This window comes from Lacerta agilis, chromosome 2 (genome assembly GCF_009819535.1).
Source record: "Lacerta agilis isolate rLacAgi1 chromosome 2, rLacAgi1.pri, whole genome shotgun sequence".
Lineage (NCBI taxonomy): Eukaryota > Metazoa > Chordata > Lepidosauria > Squamata > Lacertidae > Lacerta > Lacerta agilis.
Genome location: NC_046313.1, coordinates 51638609 through 51655394, shown reverse-complemented (window position 1 = coordinate 51655394; position 16786 = coordinate 51638609). Strand labels below are relative to the sequence as shown.

The following is a 16786-nucleotide window of genomic DNA, read 5'->3' as shown; positions in this document are numbered from 1 at the left end:
GTCCATGGGGTCACAAAGAGTTGGACACGACTAAATGACTAAACAACAACAACAACAACGGCAATCAGTTAATTCAAATCTATGCAATGTACCATAGTAGGTGAACGGATCAAGATCTAAATAGTGAAATGAAACACAGTGTAGTAGTAGAAGATTGTCTCACACATACTCTGTACTTGATGATGCTGTCAGCAAATAATGACGAATGAGCCAATATATTGTCTCACGCTACATATAGAAATTTCACATCCCCTCAAACACAGAGTTTCTTTGATAATTTTGAGGTATGTTCTTGCTACATGAAGAATGTAAGCTTTAAACCAGTGTCATCTCAAAATTTAAGAAGTTTTTAACTTTGAACTACAGTGGTACCTCAGGTTACATATGCTACACTTCAGGTTACATACTCCGCTAACCCAGAAATAACGCTTCAGGTTAAGAACTTTGCTTCAGGATAAGAACAGAAATTGTGCTCTGGCGGCGCAGCAGCAGATCCCATTAGTTAAAGTGGTGCTTCAGGTTAAGAACGGACCTCCAGAACAAATTAAGTTCTTAACCCGAGGTACCACTGTATGGATATTAGCTATGAAAGAATGACCAGAAGACAGAGGCTTAGTTGCACACTTTCTCCCTTAGAAATTGCTTGGCAGTTTAACTGGCACATTTGCCAACAGGATGGGTTAGAAATTCTGAGAATTAAAACAAGTGTACATAATCCAACAAAATGTTACTTATTAATTGCCTCAATCAAATGCAACGGTCAACTGCAGCTATGCCCCACTCCATTGCCTTGACTGTGAGTCAGTCAAAATTTTGCTGGCTTGTACTGAATGTCACTGATTTCTTCCTCCTTCCTGCAGAAACGTTTCTTATTCTTCTCAGTGCTTAAACATACCAAGGCAATGGGCAACAGAATTTTCCAATCTCTACCTAGGTGACTGGCATTTTGCTTCACACCTTGCAGGATATTTCCTTCAAATCTTAAATCTCAAACCATTTCCAATCATACTATTTTTGTACACCTCTGAAGTTTCTCCCTATGCAAGTGGCCCATGTCACCCACAAGAAGCGTAACTCAACACTAAAAATGTTGTTGGCACCTGTCTGCTCCAGAGACAATGCAGTAAGCACTCTGGGGGTGAAGTCAAACCACTGTGTTAGCAGTATCAAAGTGACCTCCCCAAGGCATACACCTGGGCAGTGTGTATGGAGGTCCAGGGCTACCCAGACGACAAGACCCCCCTCCCTCTTGGCCTTACTGATGTGGTCCAAAGGAAAGCAGAGCAATACATTTGGCAGGAGCTCAGCTGCAGGAGTTGCCAGAAGGAGGCTGTGATAGACAGCAGAGCCAGACCAGAGTCTGATGATGAAATTCCTCAAAATCTCACCAGAGTGCTGGAGCCTAGCTCTGATTGGCTCCCAAGACAGCTGGCTAGAGGGGGGTGGAGCAGCACTTTGGAGAAGAAGAAAAAGAGAAGCAGTTTCTGAAGGAGTTTTTAGACAGGGATAGAAAAGGGGAAGAGCTGGAGTTAGAATTTAGTTTGAGAGATAGGGCTTGATTTGAGATGGGAGACAGTGTGATTAGGATAGGGTTTGTCTGAGAGAATGGGTTCTGATTTGAGTTGAACATCTTCTCTGAGGAGTTGATCTGTAGCAAGAGGAAGGGAGCCTTGCAGCTGAGATAGGAAGACCGGGTTGAATGTCTGGGGAAGGTATACAGACAGGAGTTAACTGTAGAGCCAAATCTGAGTCAAGGGAAGTATGAAGCTGTTGGAATACAAATTACTGGGTCTCATTCCAATCAGGAAAGGAGAGTTGTTCTAGGAAAAGACGACTCCCAAGCCATTAACAAGAGGTATGGTCTGTTATACTAATTGAAATACTTCAGGAGTGGGATTGTTACAAAAGTGGGTAACTGACAAAAAGTGCCCCTCGCTCATGAATCAAAGTATTAAGCTGGGAAGGAAGCTGTGCTGTGTCAGAAGTATTTAACTGTAACACCTGTCATAATAACTAAGTAAAGGAATGAGAGTGAAGTAACAGAAACTGAGTTAAGCATTTTACCACCTATTCTAGAAACCTGAACATCTACCTGAAGTTTAACAACTGATTTTTAGCAACTGAAGTTTAAGAAAAGCTGTGCATATACTACTGTGTTTAAGCCTGTGACATCTTTATATTTGGTTTAAGTAATAAACTGACTTCTACCTGAAAGAACGCATCTCCTGACCCAACTTTGTTCCACTTATGTAAATAATACTTATCTTCATTGATCAATTCCTCCTGAGACTCCCTGAATCGTATAAATTGTATAAATTGGCTTAATTGGTGTACTGTGTGGTGGGTCCACTATGTTTAATTTGGGGACAGTTACAGGGCTGAGTCGGCTACAGAGACATACAAGGTGCCATCCAATCATCTTAGGGACTCCACTGCAGATTTGTGTAGGCTTTGCTTCTTAGCCTTATATTCTCCTGAAGATAGCTCACAAGGCAGCAGAGGTTTAGGATCAGTTTTTTCCTTCTCCTAGATGGGCTACCCATTTGCCCCTCACTTCCCTAACAGTGGTGTCCAAACTTTTTTCAAAGAGGGCCAGATTTGATTAAGTGAAGGGCCGACCAAAGTTGTTGACCCTTTTAAAGGTTTGAACTTGTTGAGCTTTTTATGATTTTACCCCCAACTTGTTGAGCTTTTTTTTTTTTAAGGATTTAAGTTTTTGAGCTTTTTTTAGAGTTGGAATTGTTGAGCTTCTTTTAAGATTGAAATTGTTTTGTTGAGGGTTTTTTAGGATTTTACGCCAGGAAATAAACTGCCACAGGGACCAGATTAAACCAACCGGTGGGCTGGAATAAGCCCCCAAAATGGACATTGGACATGCCTACTCTACAGCATGTGCAGAAACGTCCTCTTGACTATTCAACCCACTATTGGTATCACCCACACAATCTGCTGGAGCATGCAGGGGTTTGAGACCCATTGGCTACTCTCACCAGGTTTAATGTAAAATTAGTAAAAAAAGAATTTTGTTCTCAGTGTATGATAAACATGCCTGAAAGTTAATAAATCAATGGCTGGTGTCATGAAACGTGTACCAACTTCTCACATCATTGTTAAAAATTTCAGAAAGAAAACTGTTGACCAAATTTATACCTAACTCTGGGTGAACAAAATAAAAAATAAAAAAATTCCTTCCAGTAGCACCTTAGAGACCAACTAAGTTTGTTCTTGGTATGAGCTTTCATGTGCATGCACACTTCTTCAGATACACTGAAACAGAAGTCACCAGACCCTTATATATAGTGACAAGAGTGGAGAGGGGTATTACTCAGAAGGGTGGTAGGAATGGATGATTGGCTGATAGGTGTGGAAAACCTGTTGACAACTGTTAACGACTGCAATTGGTCTTACAGGAAAAAGCAAGGGGTGAGATGGCTAAAGACAGCTTTGTCATGTATAATGAGATAAGAATCCAATGTCTTTGTTCAGACCAGGTCTCTCCATGGTTTTAAATTTGGTTTTAAGCTGATTGAAGTTGTGGTTAAACAACATCTGAATGATGTTGGAATGGAAATGCATCTTGAATTTGAGTGTTCTATACAGCCCACTTCAGGCTTTATCATGCCATGGGGCAACGTAACTTAAAAGAGCTCAAATGGCTAACAACTGCAGTGCCGTCTTAAAGGGATCGGCCGCCCTGGCGCGACGATCCCTCGGCGCCCCTGGTGGGCCGCCTCTCCGCCCACCTCCCTCCCGCGCTGGCCGCCCCTCGGGAGGGGGGTGGGCGAGCGGGAGATGAGGGGCGTGGCGCTGCAAGCTGGACGCCCTCCGGAGCCCCAGCTGGAGCGCTGGGAAGGGCGCGCAAAGCTCCGCGCCGCTCCAGCGCCACGCCCCTCATCCCCCGCTTGCCCACCTCCCTCCCGCGCTGGCCACCCCTCGGGGGATGGGGGGCGTGGCGCTGGAGCGGCGCGGGGCTTTGCGCGCCCTTCCCAGCACTCCAGCTGGGGCTCCGGAGGGCAGCTGGCTTGAAGCTCGCCCGCCGGCGCACGAGCGCCCGCCCGCCCATGGGGGTGGGCGCGGGTTGGGGAGGGGGTGCTTGGTATGCCGGCGGGCTCGCGGGGGCACCCCTGGGGGGCCTGGCGCCCTGGTGCACCGCGCCACCCAGCCCCTATGATGAGACAGCCCTGAACAACTGTCATGAAACCTACTATAGCAGTTACTCTTGTTGCTTTACCTACAGACTATGTAACAACTTCTCATAGGGCACTCATGTCTGTAACAGCCTTTTCAGTATCAAAAGACAGTTTTTGCTAACAGATTTATTGTAGCATGCAAAACAGTCCATGAAATTTATATCATAATTAATTTTTTTAGGCTTTAAGGTGCCACAATAGTCTTCATTTAGATTTAGTTATGGCTGCACTTTTATTTGGGAGCAGGACTTAATTCAGTGAGATGTGTATCATGGTAGGAAAGGCTCCAGCAACTCTTAGGCTGATGCGTATTTCCTCCCTCTCCAGTACAACTGCAAAGAGGGCACTGGAAGCTTGTGTCCCAGTTTTAATTAACTTCTATTTGTTGTTTGTGCAAATTATGGTTTGTATGAAACAAGTCAATGTCAGACTGTAGGTTAAGATTAACCATAGTTATTAACCATAGTCTTAAACTACAGTTAATCAAAAATACATACTGCAGCTCTCATCACAGCTGCAATGAAAGAGAAAGGAGAGTGTGAGACCCTAAGGGTTGTTGCGGTTTGTTTCTGCCTGAACTGGCCCAGTCTTACTTCTGAGAAAGCATGCATCTGATCAGGTTACACAAGGGCTCCAAAATGAATCTGTCAAAGTGACTTTTACAAGAAAAGTGAGATGTGCTTGGATAGGAAGTGAGAAGCGTAATGACAGACTAGAATCACTATTTTTTTATATAAAAAAAACAATACATGGAGAAGCAGGCAAGATATAAGAGCAGGTATCAAATCATGAAATGTTAAATCTAAATAATACATCACATGTGGCAGAAATCTACGCAACTAGCAATTAGTAAGTTGGGGGTACCTTCAGAAATCTTTTAAAATTAAAGCTGTATTTGAAATTTTGAAAAAGTATATTTAATACTAGACAGATTAGCTATATACTTCCACAATGATACTGGTTTATTCTTTCAGCAGACTGGCCTAGGTATGTTCCAAAATGCATATACAATCATTAGTACCGTATTTTTCGCTCCATAAGACGCACTTTTTTCCTCCTAAAAATTAAGGGGAAATATCTGTGTGTCTTATGGAGCGAATGGTGGTCCCTGGAGCCGAATTGCCCAGGGGCCAAAAGCAGATAGTGCTTTTTATTTTACAAAGAGAAAAAGGGGTGTTGAAAGGACCCCGCTCAGCAGCTGATCAGCAAGAGATAGGGGAGAGAGATAAGACTCCGGGCTCCCTTTCAGCCCCGCCCTCCATTGTTGAATGTGCTGCAGAGGGAGGTTGTTTGTTTCCCCAGCAACATGTGACTAGCTGATTAGATTATCTGTCTGGAAACTGTAGAAATGGCTCCCTTTCCTTCAGAAGCTGCAGAAATGTGAGTTGAACCCCATAAAAATGGGGTTTTCCTCTTTGCTTTTCCCCCTTTGCAAAAGGAGCTTTGCTTTTCTCCCTTTGCAAAAAAAGCTGCAAAACCTTTAGCTGATCCTCAGAAAAACAGGGCTTTTCCCTTTGCAAAAAAGCTGCAAAACTTTTAGCTGATCCTCAAAAAACAGGGCTTTTAGAGGAGGAAAACTAGAAAAAAAATTTTTTTCTTGTTTCCTCCTCTAAAGACGAGGTGCGCCCTATGGTCCAGTGCGCCCTATGCAGCGAAAAATACGGTATTTGCTGTATAGATCAGAAATGGGGAATCTGTGGTGTTCATATGAACTATAGCTTCTATAATCTCTGACTACTAGCCATCCTTGCTCCAGGTTGATGGGAACTGTACTTCAACAACCTCTGGAGAGCACTACCCTTGCTGCAGAACCTCATTCACGCACAATGTCAATCCATCATTTGAAGGCTTATTCTTTCCCCATTTCAATTATTTGCTTCCCCTTTAGTACAAACTAAATTTTGCCATTATTTTGCAAGCCATGGTTTTTTATTTGGTTTGTAATCCTACCGTATGGCTTTCCCATTTTAACTAACAGACTAAGGCCTTTAATATCATCCTTGCAATAATACACACAGAGATGAAATACAATTACTTAAACCTGAGACACTTCAGAATTGGAAAGAGGGGAAACTGGAAAATAACAACCCCTCTATTTCCTCCTAGGCCTTCATATTTCTGCTGAAATTCAGTAAAGAAAGATGCTAAACCACTGTTTTCAGCAACTGTTGTTTAAAATGAAGGCCACAGCTTAGTCTAAATTAGCAGTACCCAACTGGTGCCTTTCAGATATTGTTGGGACTCCTACTTCCATTAGTCCCAGTCAGCATGGTGAATGGTCTAGCATAATGGAAGTTCAACTCCTGCAACATCTGCAAAGCTTCATGTTGGCTACCCCTGGTCTAGCTACTATAGATTTTCTCTTTCCATTTGCTTAGTGTTCCTTTTCTGTGGTGGAACTGCCTTTAAAGGCAGGCTTACTGTTAAAACAGTTGTTAATTTGGACATCACACCAATCCTTAATGGGGGTTGGCATGATGTCTGAAGTGTTTACATTAAAACCAAAAAAATGCTCTGTAAGCTCTTAGGAATAAAACCATATTTAATATTTTCTTTTAAAATTTCCAAATATACTATTATAACACAAACAAAATAGCTCTCCACCCAGTATCAAATCAAACTGTGCCCTTAACTTACAGCCTTGCCAATGAAAATGTGTGAGCAGTTAGTTAAAGACTGCCACTCCAGTAGACTATATTCCGAACCATGTAAGCCTATACTCAAAAGGAAATTACATTACATTTAATGTGATTTATTCCCAGGTAATTAGGACTAGGATTGCAATTGTATCATGCTGAAAAACTTGAAAGTAGGAGTTACTAGCTCAATATGCACGTCCCACTTGAAAAACAAGTTATTCATCAAAACACTGCTATTGATTTTGTAGAGCTCTAGTTCTTCTACCAATTGGAATAAACTTCTAATTGGAATAAACGTCAACCAGTCAAGTACATTCACTGTTTCAACAATGTCCTACAAAAGAAACATTTTCATAATTTTACATAATTAATTTTCACTTTGTTCTAAAGGTTGTATTAGTCAAGAGTTCAGCTGTGCAGCATTAAAAAGTATAAATATTGTTAGCTATGTCCATTTTATCTGAGTTAGATGGTCATGTAATGAGCAAATCCTTGTCAAAGTTTCTGGATGATAAAATATATTCCAGCCTAGAAATAGTCAGCCTTTCAAGTACCATGAGGATCTTTGGCCTGGTTCGCATATCACTTTAAATCATTAGGATTGAAGCGAGCATGTAGTGTGCTGGTGTAGGCTGCTCAAAAGTACCATGGTGCTCCACCACCACGTGGAAGAGGAAACAAACTAGAGGCTGAGCTGTCATTTCGTACACTTTTTTCCTAGCAAACTGATGGTGAACCCATGTTCATACTTGAATCACCATTAAGGTTTGTTAGGAGAAACAAACAATAAGTGCTGGTTCACATATATAAGCCAGTCTCTGCTTCATTTCCTATTCCATGCAGGAAAGGAATGAAGGAAGGAGGTGCGCTATGGAGACCTGAGGAGCTTGCACAAGCAGTTTAGCATTTTCTGAAAAACATATTTGTTGCTTGAACTATGTATATATTAGTGCTGCTTTCCTATAAATATTTAAACTGCAGAACAATCTGAAATAAAAGCAACTTCTAAATACACAGTTTAAATTAAATATCAGAAATAGATTGGGATGGCATAAAAAGAGTCAGCAATCATTAGCTTTCATATTTCAAAGCCTACAATTTCAGACATGCCAGGCAATGCCATCAGTTGGATAAATATTACCACTAACACACACACCCCAACTCCTAGGTATAAGTTTACCATTTAATGCATATTTTAGAGATTTTACATTGCATCTAATTCCCCCCAATATTCTTATCAAAAGGAATAACTCAAATCACAGCACTTACAGTATTTAGGTCTCATGAGTTTCTCACCATGTTTCTTGAGTGACATTTACTGTAGTAACTGTATAAATAACTGAATGATAAAAAGCAGCCTAGCAACAAGTCCCCTTTTCTTCAGTAGAAATTCCTCAAAAATGTTCCAAAAACATGCAGTACAAACTGTTGCTCATTATAATATCATAAAACAAAACATACTAGTTGCAAACATTCTATGTGTAAGGGTACAGTATGGTGTTCACAATGAGATTCCCATGAGCAATGAGATCCCCTATCCATCCCTGCAGCATGAATCAATGGGCAAGACTGAAAATAGGACATTATAAGGAACACGAGCTTGGTGCATGCCCCAGAATTCCTAGAATGTCTTGCCGCTCCATGCATACCAGCATATGCACATCCAGGTGTAATAAGGGAAGTCCCAGATCAAATGCAAAATAAAAACCTGTATACCATTTTGTTAAGTATGTATGCAGAACAAATCAAGATTTTCAGATAAGCCTTACGGCAATTTCAATACGTAGGATTATTTTTAAAAGCAAGGTGCAGGCTTTAAATCACTTGAAACAAAAGCATAAAATGAAAGTTTAAAAGAAAAGTGAGAGAGGCAACAATGAAAAAATGTAAGTTGCTATCACCACATTTTATATTTCTAGGTTCTGGATAAATTTTCTGTTCATACAGACTTGGAATGAAAACATACTTAAAAAGCTTCTGCTCCAAATATTTTCCACATTTAGCATTATCAAGAAAGACTACTCCACATTTTTGTTATCAAGACAATGAAGTCTTCCTATGATTCATTTCTCAATGGTTAACCAAAATGTAGATTGAAACAATGTATTATCTTTTCTCTTTTAAATACTGTTGATCAAGGCGAAGGCGGAGGTGAATCCTACTTTGAACACTAGAGCTGAAAGTTTCTAGGCTGCAGTTACTATACCAAAGCAGGCACAACACAACATGATGGGAATTCACCAAGCTGTGCATGTTGCACACACCATTTTAACGAAATGCCAACTGTTCTGCTAGTTGTAGAAAGCCTTCTGCACGAACTATTTGGATTTAAGATCTATTTGTGCTTAACATTCCTATTTTAACATTTCCCTGACATATATATATATATATTAAATCATGATTCATCCTTTACTGCTGATCGTTTTAATAAAAGTAATTTCTTTATTGCAATGTGTTAATTCATGCACACAAGCACGAGAAATTATTAATCTGTTTCTAACTACAGGAAGAGACAAAATGAACATTGCTGAATTAACTATCCTTGTAATAAGTTTAGAACAAAAACATCTCTTACCTTGAAAACCCATTAGAGAAGACAGGTCTGCCAGAATAATTCAAAGCCCCCATTGATGTAAGAGCATCATCCCCAGATCCCTGGCACCTATTCCAATTTTCTGAACCAGCAGGATGAGATGGAATGGCATTGAAAACTGGTTTCTGATCCTGCTGTTGAGTGACAGATGCTGTGTTCAAGTCATAGTGGTAGATTTGTCCTCCAGACGTGCTGACACCATGAACCGAAATAGCAGATGTCTTACTTCCAAGCATATTTGACCCAGAGAAGTTAGCCTGACAATAAACTGTGCCTATTTTCTCTTGCTTTATAACCCCAGGGGTGCACAGTTCAATAAAATCTTCTTTTTCAGTCTTCACTTGTGGCAACTTCACTGTGGAGCTGTGCAACAGATCCCCACACTCATTTATTTTAGGCTTAGTATCTGGTAAAATCGGAGGCTTGCAGTCTTCCATTTCAGTTCCCTCCAAGAGAAAACTGTCATCACCAAGAGGTGAAAGCAAGCTGCTGTCATCCAGCATGGGGTCCACTCTCCAAGGGCTCCCATTTGTTTCTTTTCCTGGAGACACTGGTGGCAAATCAAAATCCTGCAAAATATCAAAGGTGCTTTGGTCTTCAGGAAACAGCTTCAAGTTGCCACCATTAGTGCCAACCTGGCTTTGCGCTAAAGCCCCTTGCTCTAAAGTGAGATCATGACTAGCCATGCTTGGGAACTCTCGTTCTAGAGGCACATCCACAGATGCAGCACCCTTTGAGCCTTCTGCCAGACTAGAGGATTTATTCAAACTTGCAATGCTTTCTTCCAGGAGCCTAAAATCTGTTTCTGCTGAAGACAGACTGATTTGGCCCTGCTGAGGAAATCCTAGTTCGTTTCCCATCACTTTTGCCTCTGTCTCCCCCATATACAGTCCCATGGAGAGCGACACTGCTTTAGAGAGATCTGGCTGCGGCACATTGCTTCCCAATCCCTTTGACGAGTCAGACACAGCAGGCGGTTGCTTGGAATCAGACTGAGAAGGGGTAGGCAAGGGAGACGTAGCTGCAGGAGTCTTGGCAGTAGCTCCTCCCCTGAAAGATGGATGGAAGTCCATCACAATTCCTCCTTTGTCACGGAAGTGAACACTTTTCCCTGCTTCCTCCCCTCCAGAGGACTTCAGTGACTCTTTGGGCTCCATTATTTTAATACTGGTTATAAAGAAAGAGAAATATTCACTATTAGCATAAAACTTGAATAGTGCAAATCAAAAGCCCTAGAAGCTCCAATACTGAAAGAGCAGACAGATATTCAAGAAAATGGTAGACATTAGATTAACACTTTCCAATACTGGAATGAATTTCTAACCCAATCCATCCAAAGGGCTGGACTTTTCCCAAGCTTTTCTCAATCTAGGTTATAGTAAACGCATATTAAACTAATAAAAATAACATCAACTCATCACAACCGGAACATACCAGTAATATTTGTCGCTGATGCAATAAATATTGTTTACTGCTGCATACATTCTTGTAAAAAATCTATGTGACAACTTCCATTCACTTAACACACCATCCAGGTTTTTCAATACTGCCTAATGTACTACCAATTTGCCTGGGGGGGGGGGGAATTCCCAGGTGATACCACTGACTTTCCAAATGGCACTCTCTCTCTCTTCCACTTTCACCAGGTTTTTGTAAAAATCCAATTTTAGAAATATGTTGTTCCACTTTAGTCCAAGGCTATGGTCAGCTTCAAATAGTAGATTGTAAAATGTAGACATGTATATTTAAAAACAAGTGTGTGGGGAGGAACACACACAATTAATCCTCTACATTTCATATTATTCCTGGAGAACGTAAAATAAAAAGTAACCCATTTGTAGAGAAATCATTACCAGAAATGAGACAGAAAGTTTCCTTTTAAATTTTAAACCTTCCATATCTTGTACCAACTTGCATGTAGAAAAAGCTAAAGTCGGCATATGTTGATGTATCTAAAAACTGCTGGTGCTTGTGTAGAAATAATTGCATTCCCTTCAATAATTGATCAGGAGGTCAAATTAGGACAAAAATGACCAGGTGTCAAAAGGACATCAAAGCCAACATGGAAAAAAGTTTACTCTTAAAGTAACAGAGAAATTTAACAATGTGTATTTAGTTTCTTTTAAGTTCTCCTTTTCAGGGCATTGCATAGATTTTCCCAAAACACTGAAAGCTGTAAAAGGTGCTAAAAGGATAGGAAGCTTTCCTAACAGCTCTCTCCCAAGCCAAAACAAAAAGGAATAATGCAAAAGAGAAACAGCCTACTCTTGTCAAAAGCTGCATGAGAAACTTAAAAAAAAAAAAAAGGGCCATGGGGCCATCATGTAATTAAAAAAAAAAAAAGCACAGTTGCATAGTTTTGAGGGAAAAAAGGGAAGGACAAGGGGAACAACTTGAGTTACCACATTTTCACAGGTTTCTCTTGCACAGACACAAAAGCCATTAAATGATAATAGGCAACGCCAAAGGGGGAAAATCTAGCACGATACAGCTCCTCTCCGCCCCCAGGGAAATATATCTAAGCACCTTCTTTCTGAGTTGAAATTCTCCTTTTCAAAAAGCAGATTTCGAAAAGAAAAGAAAAATGTGTTGGGACCTGTTGAGCATTTTGCCTGGCACGCCCACCAGCCCTTTGCTTCAAAAACTCCAACTCCGAGTTTTCGACTACTTCTTGGTTTACAAACCCTTGGGCCCCGTCAACTAAACAAAAAACACGACGGTGGGGAGGGGGGTTAGCGCCTTTCACCATTAAAAAAACCTCCCAAAACCCGATTCTCAACAACAGATGTTCATTTTTTTTAAACTAACACACACACACACACAAATCAACTGGAAGCAAGTTGGGCGAGGAAGGCAATAAATTATAGCACTTTTTATCATTAAACTAAATTTCATTTCTCAGAAAAGAGATACATTGGGCATATCATCCTTTCGGGATTGAATTTGGCCAGAGAAGGTTGTGAAATAGAATAACGAACCAGTTTCCACCCCCCCCTTCCATCCCACGCACGCAAACGCATATTGTGTGTGCGAGAGGGAGACACACATACACACGCACACCCCTTCTCTGACGTCCAAATTTAACGTGGACGACTTTAAAGTTGAGACGAGGAGCAGCGACTCCCCCCCCCCAATCTTCCTTTCCTCATCTCTCTCCAACCGCCACCCCCCCCCCCCGCAATATCTGGCCTCACGCCCCAGCAACAAATCGCCTAGTCTTAACGGCGGTGGGAAGCAGGTCCGGGCGGGGGGGGCGGCGGTAAGGGGAAGCCGAAGCGGACAGACATTACTGAGAGAGGGACGGAGGGGGGGTGACCTCTACGGGGGGGGGAACAGGCCGCCGCCGCCGCCTTCTCCCTCCCTCCCTCCCTCCCCCCGTCGCCCTCCGCCTCCCTTCGAGAATCCTAAAAGTAGAAGCCATTCCTCGCCCCCCACCCGCCCCCGCCGCGTCTCGACAGCCAGCCAGCCAGCCAGGCGGACATGGAGAAGCCACCCCTTACCTTATCCGGTGGGGGCGCTGGGACTCCTCTAGCCGCCAACTTCCATGGCTCCGGCACCACAGAGCCAAGCGAATAAACAACTTGGAAGGCGCGGGGAGGGGGGGGGGGAGACTGGAAGGAAGGAGAGTTACGGGGCGACGGGATTGGGTGTGGGGCGGCGGCGAAAGCTGCCGCCCCTTTGCAGATGAGAATGCAGCCGCCCCCCTCCCTTCGCCCCACACACGCACACAGGCGCCAGAAGCAGCAGTAGCAGCAGAGGCGGCCCCCTCACCTGCTCCTCTTCTTCCCCCCTTCTCTGTCAGTCTGTCTGTCTCTCTCACACTCTCCTGTCCCCCCTCAATTAATTAAAGCCCCTCTTTGCACGCCCGGCTACCTCTCCTCCAGCCTCTGCCCCCTCTTCATCCCCGCCTTCCCCCTTCTGCTCTTCACACCCACCCAGCGTCCCGCCCTCCCCCTTCTCCTTCTCCCTTCCCCTCCTCTCCTCCCAGCCGCCGCACCGTCCGCGCTCCCCTCTACGGCTTTGCCCCAGCCACAAAATGGAGGACGGCGGCGCTAGCAGCAGAGGCTGCTGCTGCCTCCTCCCCCTTCTCTCTCCCTCTCTCTCCCTCTGTCCCCTCCCCCTCCCCCGCCCCGCAGACATGCAAAGAGCGCGAGCGAGAGAGACGAAAGGGAAGCGGCGCTCGCGCCCGCCCGGCCGCTCGCGGGCGCAGCGAGGCAGCGGCATAGCAGAGAGCGCGTGTCCAGGGAGAGGGAGAGAGCGCGCATTGCGGGGCAGCCGAGGGGGAACGGTGCAACCTGTTGACTGAGAGCGGCAACTGCAGCCCCGAACAAGGGCCTCCTTTTTGCCGCCGCCTCAGTCTCCTGCTTTTCGCAATTCCCCCTTTTAGCCACGGCGGCTTGCTTGCTCGCTCGCTCGCTTTCCCTCTTCCACCCTCCATTAACCTACCAATACTTTTCTTGCTCTTTTCCTTTGCTCGACCCTTCCTGCGCTTGCTATCCCCGCGTTTGGCGGAGGGGAAAAAAAAGAGGAAGGAAAAAGAAAGTGGCGCGCTTGTTTTGCGACGCGCTCCTCCTCAGGCGTGTTTTCTCGGAAGTAAGGCCCACTCGTTTTGGCGGGGTTTACTTCCATGTAACTGCGCTGGGTGGCAACCAGACGGCAGGTTTCAACTTGGAAACAAATCTCATTCAGCAGCACAGTGCAATATATAAATAGATATAGGTCCACCCTGTGTAGGATAGGTCTTCCTTTAGGAGAAGTCGAGGAGCAAGCCAAATTCCACTTTCCAGGGAGATCCAGTGGGAAATTATGACAAAAGATAATGTGAAATTGTTCAAATTATATTTTCCTGCAGCTTAGAAAACACTTTCACATTTAGTAATGGCAAAAGCTGCCATCCTAGCCACATTTTAATCAGGAAGAAAGCCCTATTGGAAGGTGGTGGGATTTGCTCTATAGAAATATGCCTATGGTTCGCACTTAAGAAGTAGCACCTGGCATTATCACAACATATATCCCCAAAGTATCCACATTTTGAGAACTTCAAAGTTCAGTGCAGAACAGCTAAGTTTCTGTCAAGCTCCTCTTAGCCTGGTAAGCAATGTGGAAAGGTTTAGTTGAAGCTCCTGAATCAAGAAGAACTTTGTCAAATGGAGATAAATGGAAAGGAAGCCTTATGTGCTTCATCCCAAACTTCGGGGGTCTTAATAAATCTAATATCCGGGGTTATGTAGCGTTACATATATGACTTTTTGCCTGCTTTGCTGGATATGTGTGTATTTCAGTAAGATTGATTCACTGGATTGATTTCCGGAGATGGGACAAATAAATGAGCATCAGCAGTTCTTGTTCCTGTTTCCACTTTCACTGGAATCCTGTACCCAGTTTTGAGTGATTATTAGTTCTTCATAGAAAGAAACATGAAACAGCTAGACAGAAGCAAATACTTGGAATTCACCTAGGCCTTTAAAAAAAATCATCCTTAACATGTTTACCATATGTATGCTAGAACTCTGGTGATTTCCTTACTGCTTCTGTTCTAGAATCTAGTTGTATGAAGGGGACTCGTGTTCATTCCACTCATGAAACTACAGTTACCAGTATTCCAAGACCAAATAAGTTCTTTTCTGGTCTTCACTTTTCTGAAAACAACAACTGAATGCAGAGCCTTAGATATGCTGCGAATGGCCAAAGAATTATAAATGAAGAGTCTGAATTCTATAGCAATTGCTCTTTTTGCCCTTACCTGTGTTGATATTTTAAGATGACTGTTTCAAATATTTCCACTGATGTTAAGAGTCCAGCCCTACCTAGCACGTCCAATGACCAGTGACAATGGGAATTTTATTTCAGTAACGTTTGGAAAGCCAAAGGTTCTAAAGCAATGGCTACACAATTATTAAATTTGCACCCCATATTTTAAGCAAATGATGCTCAAGGTAGCTAACAGTACAAATACAAAGTAAAAATGAAAACATAAAAACAGGCAAAACATTAACAAAGCCAATAAGAAGGCAGGTGATCAAATGGCAACATTTACAGTAATACAAACATGAGGCCAAAAGTCTCACTGAATAAAAATGCATTCACTTGCCATTAGATTATTATCAGGGATGAGGCTAGATGGGCCTTTCTTGGCAAGGAGCTCTAGACCGTGGGAGCTGCCACTGAGAAGGTCCTGTCTCAGGCTCCTACCTAACATGCTTTAGATGTTGGGGCAAACAGACTCAAATGAAAGAGCATGGTCTTTCGGGTAAACCAATCCTAAGTCATGTATTGTATTCTGAGTCATAGTCAGTACAGTGAATTGTGCCCAGAAACAAGCTAGCAGCCAGAGCAGGTGTTGAAGCTTGGACATCACACTGCAGTTGTCTGTAAGCAAAATATTGCTGATATTTTTCAGGTGCAATATTTATTTTCACATTTTGGATATCTGAAAGGCAATGCAAATGAAAAATGCTGAAAAGCATAATGGCAGGGTAGTTGTGAAACACACATTGAGCGATCGATTTTATTGGGATTGTGCATTTTCCTAGGCTAGCATGTTCTAAGCCTGGATAAAGAGGAACTGTAGAATGAAGCGGAACAGCTTCCCACAGATCCCACAAAACTGTGCTGCATTTCAGTGGATTTGGGGAAGGAGCTCTACTTGGTAGATTGTATCCAAAATTGTTTCCATTGGTAGTGCCGATGAATTATTCTAAGGTCTGATTGACCATATTTATTTACTTCACAGCCACATTGACTGCCAGAATTTTTTTTTTCTTGTCTGGCAATCTTACCAGGGACATGTGGAAAAAGACACTCACAAAAAAGTGGGGGGAGAAACACCCAACCCGTCCTGCTTTTATTATTACAGTTTCTCTGGCATCTCATGCTACTGTTTATACTGATATGAGAACTTGAAGCTGACTCAGGGTTCCGACCGCCCTTTCCTGGTGAGGTAGCAGTCAGGCAAGCATACTTTTTTCCACAATAGGATAATTTTGTTTTAGAGGAGTTTCTGCCTTTGCAGTATGAGCCTTCATCACCAACTCTCCTATGCTTTTTTGGGGGGGGGGCGGGTTGGACATCATTGCAGCCTCTTACCCGTAGTGACCAGGAAAGGAGAGCATGTGAAAAGCTTTGAAAACGGATCAGAGATGACACAGCCAGCTTAAGTCATATTCTGCGTGAAGGCTGCAGACATTAAAACAAAGCCAAAATGGGCCCCAGAGTTCTGCATATCTGCCCAGTGTCCTACTTTTTAATCTATTAAAAATGTGTCCTTTGTTAAAGGCATTGCTCGCTTAGCTCACAGTTCACTAGAAAACTACAAATCAGTAATTACCATCTTTTGTATGTGTTTGTGTGTGTCCTTCCTGTTT

At 42.9% G+C, this 16786-nt stretch overlaps 1 protein-coding gene across 3 annotated transcripts in view; it reads right to left on the bottom strand.

Moving 5' to 3' along the window:
* Positions 1-13157, bottom strand: part of NR3C1 (nuclear receptor subfamily 3 group C member 1) — a 57413-nt gene extending 44256 nt beyond the window's left edge. The window contains exons 1-3 of one of the 3 annotated variants that reach the window (XM_033140017.1): positions 12923-13157; positions 11949-12122; positions 9405-10589 (exon numbers count right to left, since the gene is read on the bottom strand). In XM_033140017.1, the coding sequence (XP_032995908.1) occupies positions 9405-10579 (1175 nt within the window). In that variant the 5' untranslated portion in view covers positions 10580-10589; positions 11949-12122; positions 12923-13157. The remainder of the gene's footprint in view (positions 1-9404; positions 10590-11948; positions 12123-12922) is intronic. The other 2 variants (XM_033140015.1, XM_033140016.1) reach the window with 2 other exon arrangements.
* Between the last annotated feature and the right edge of the window lie 3629 nt (positions 13158-16786).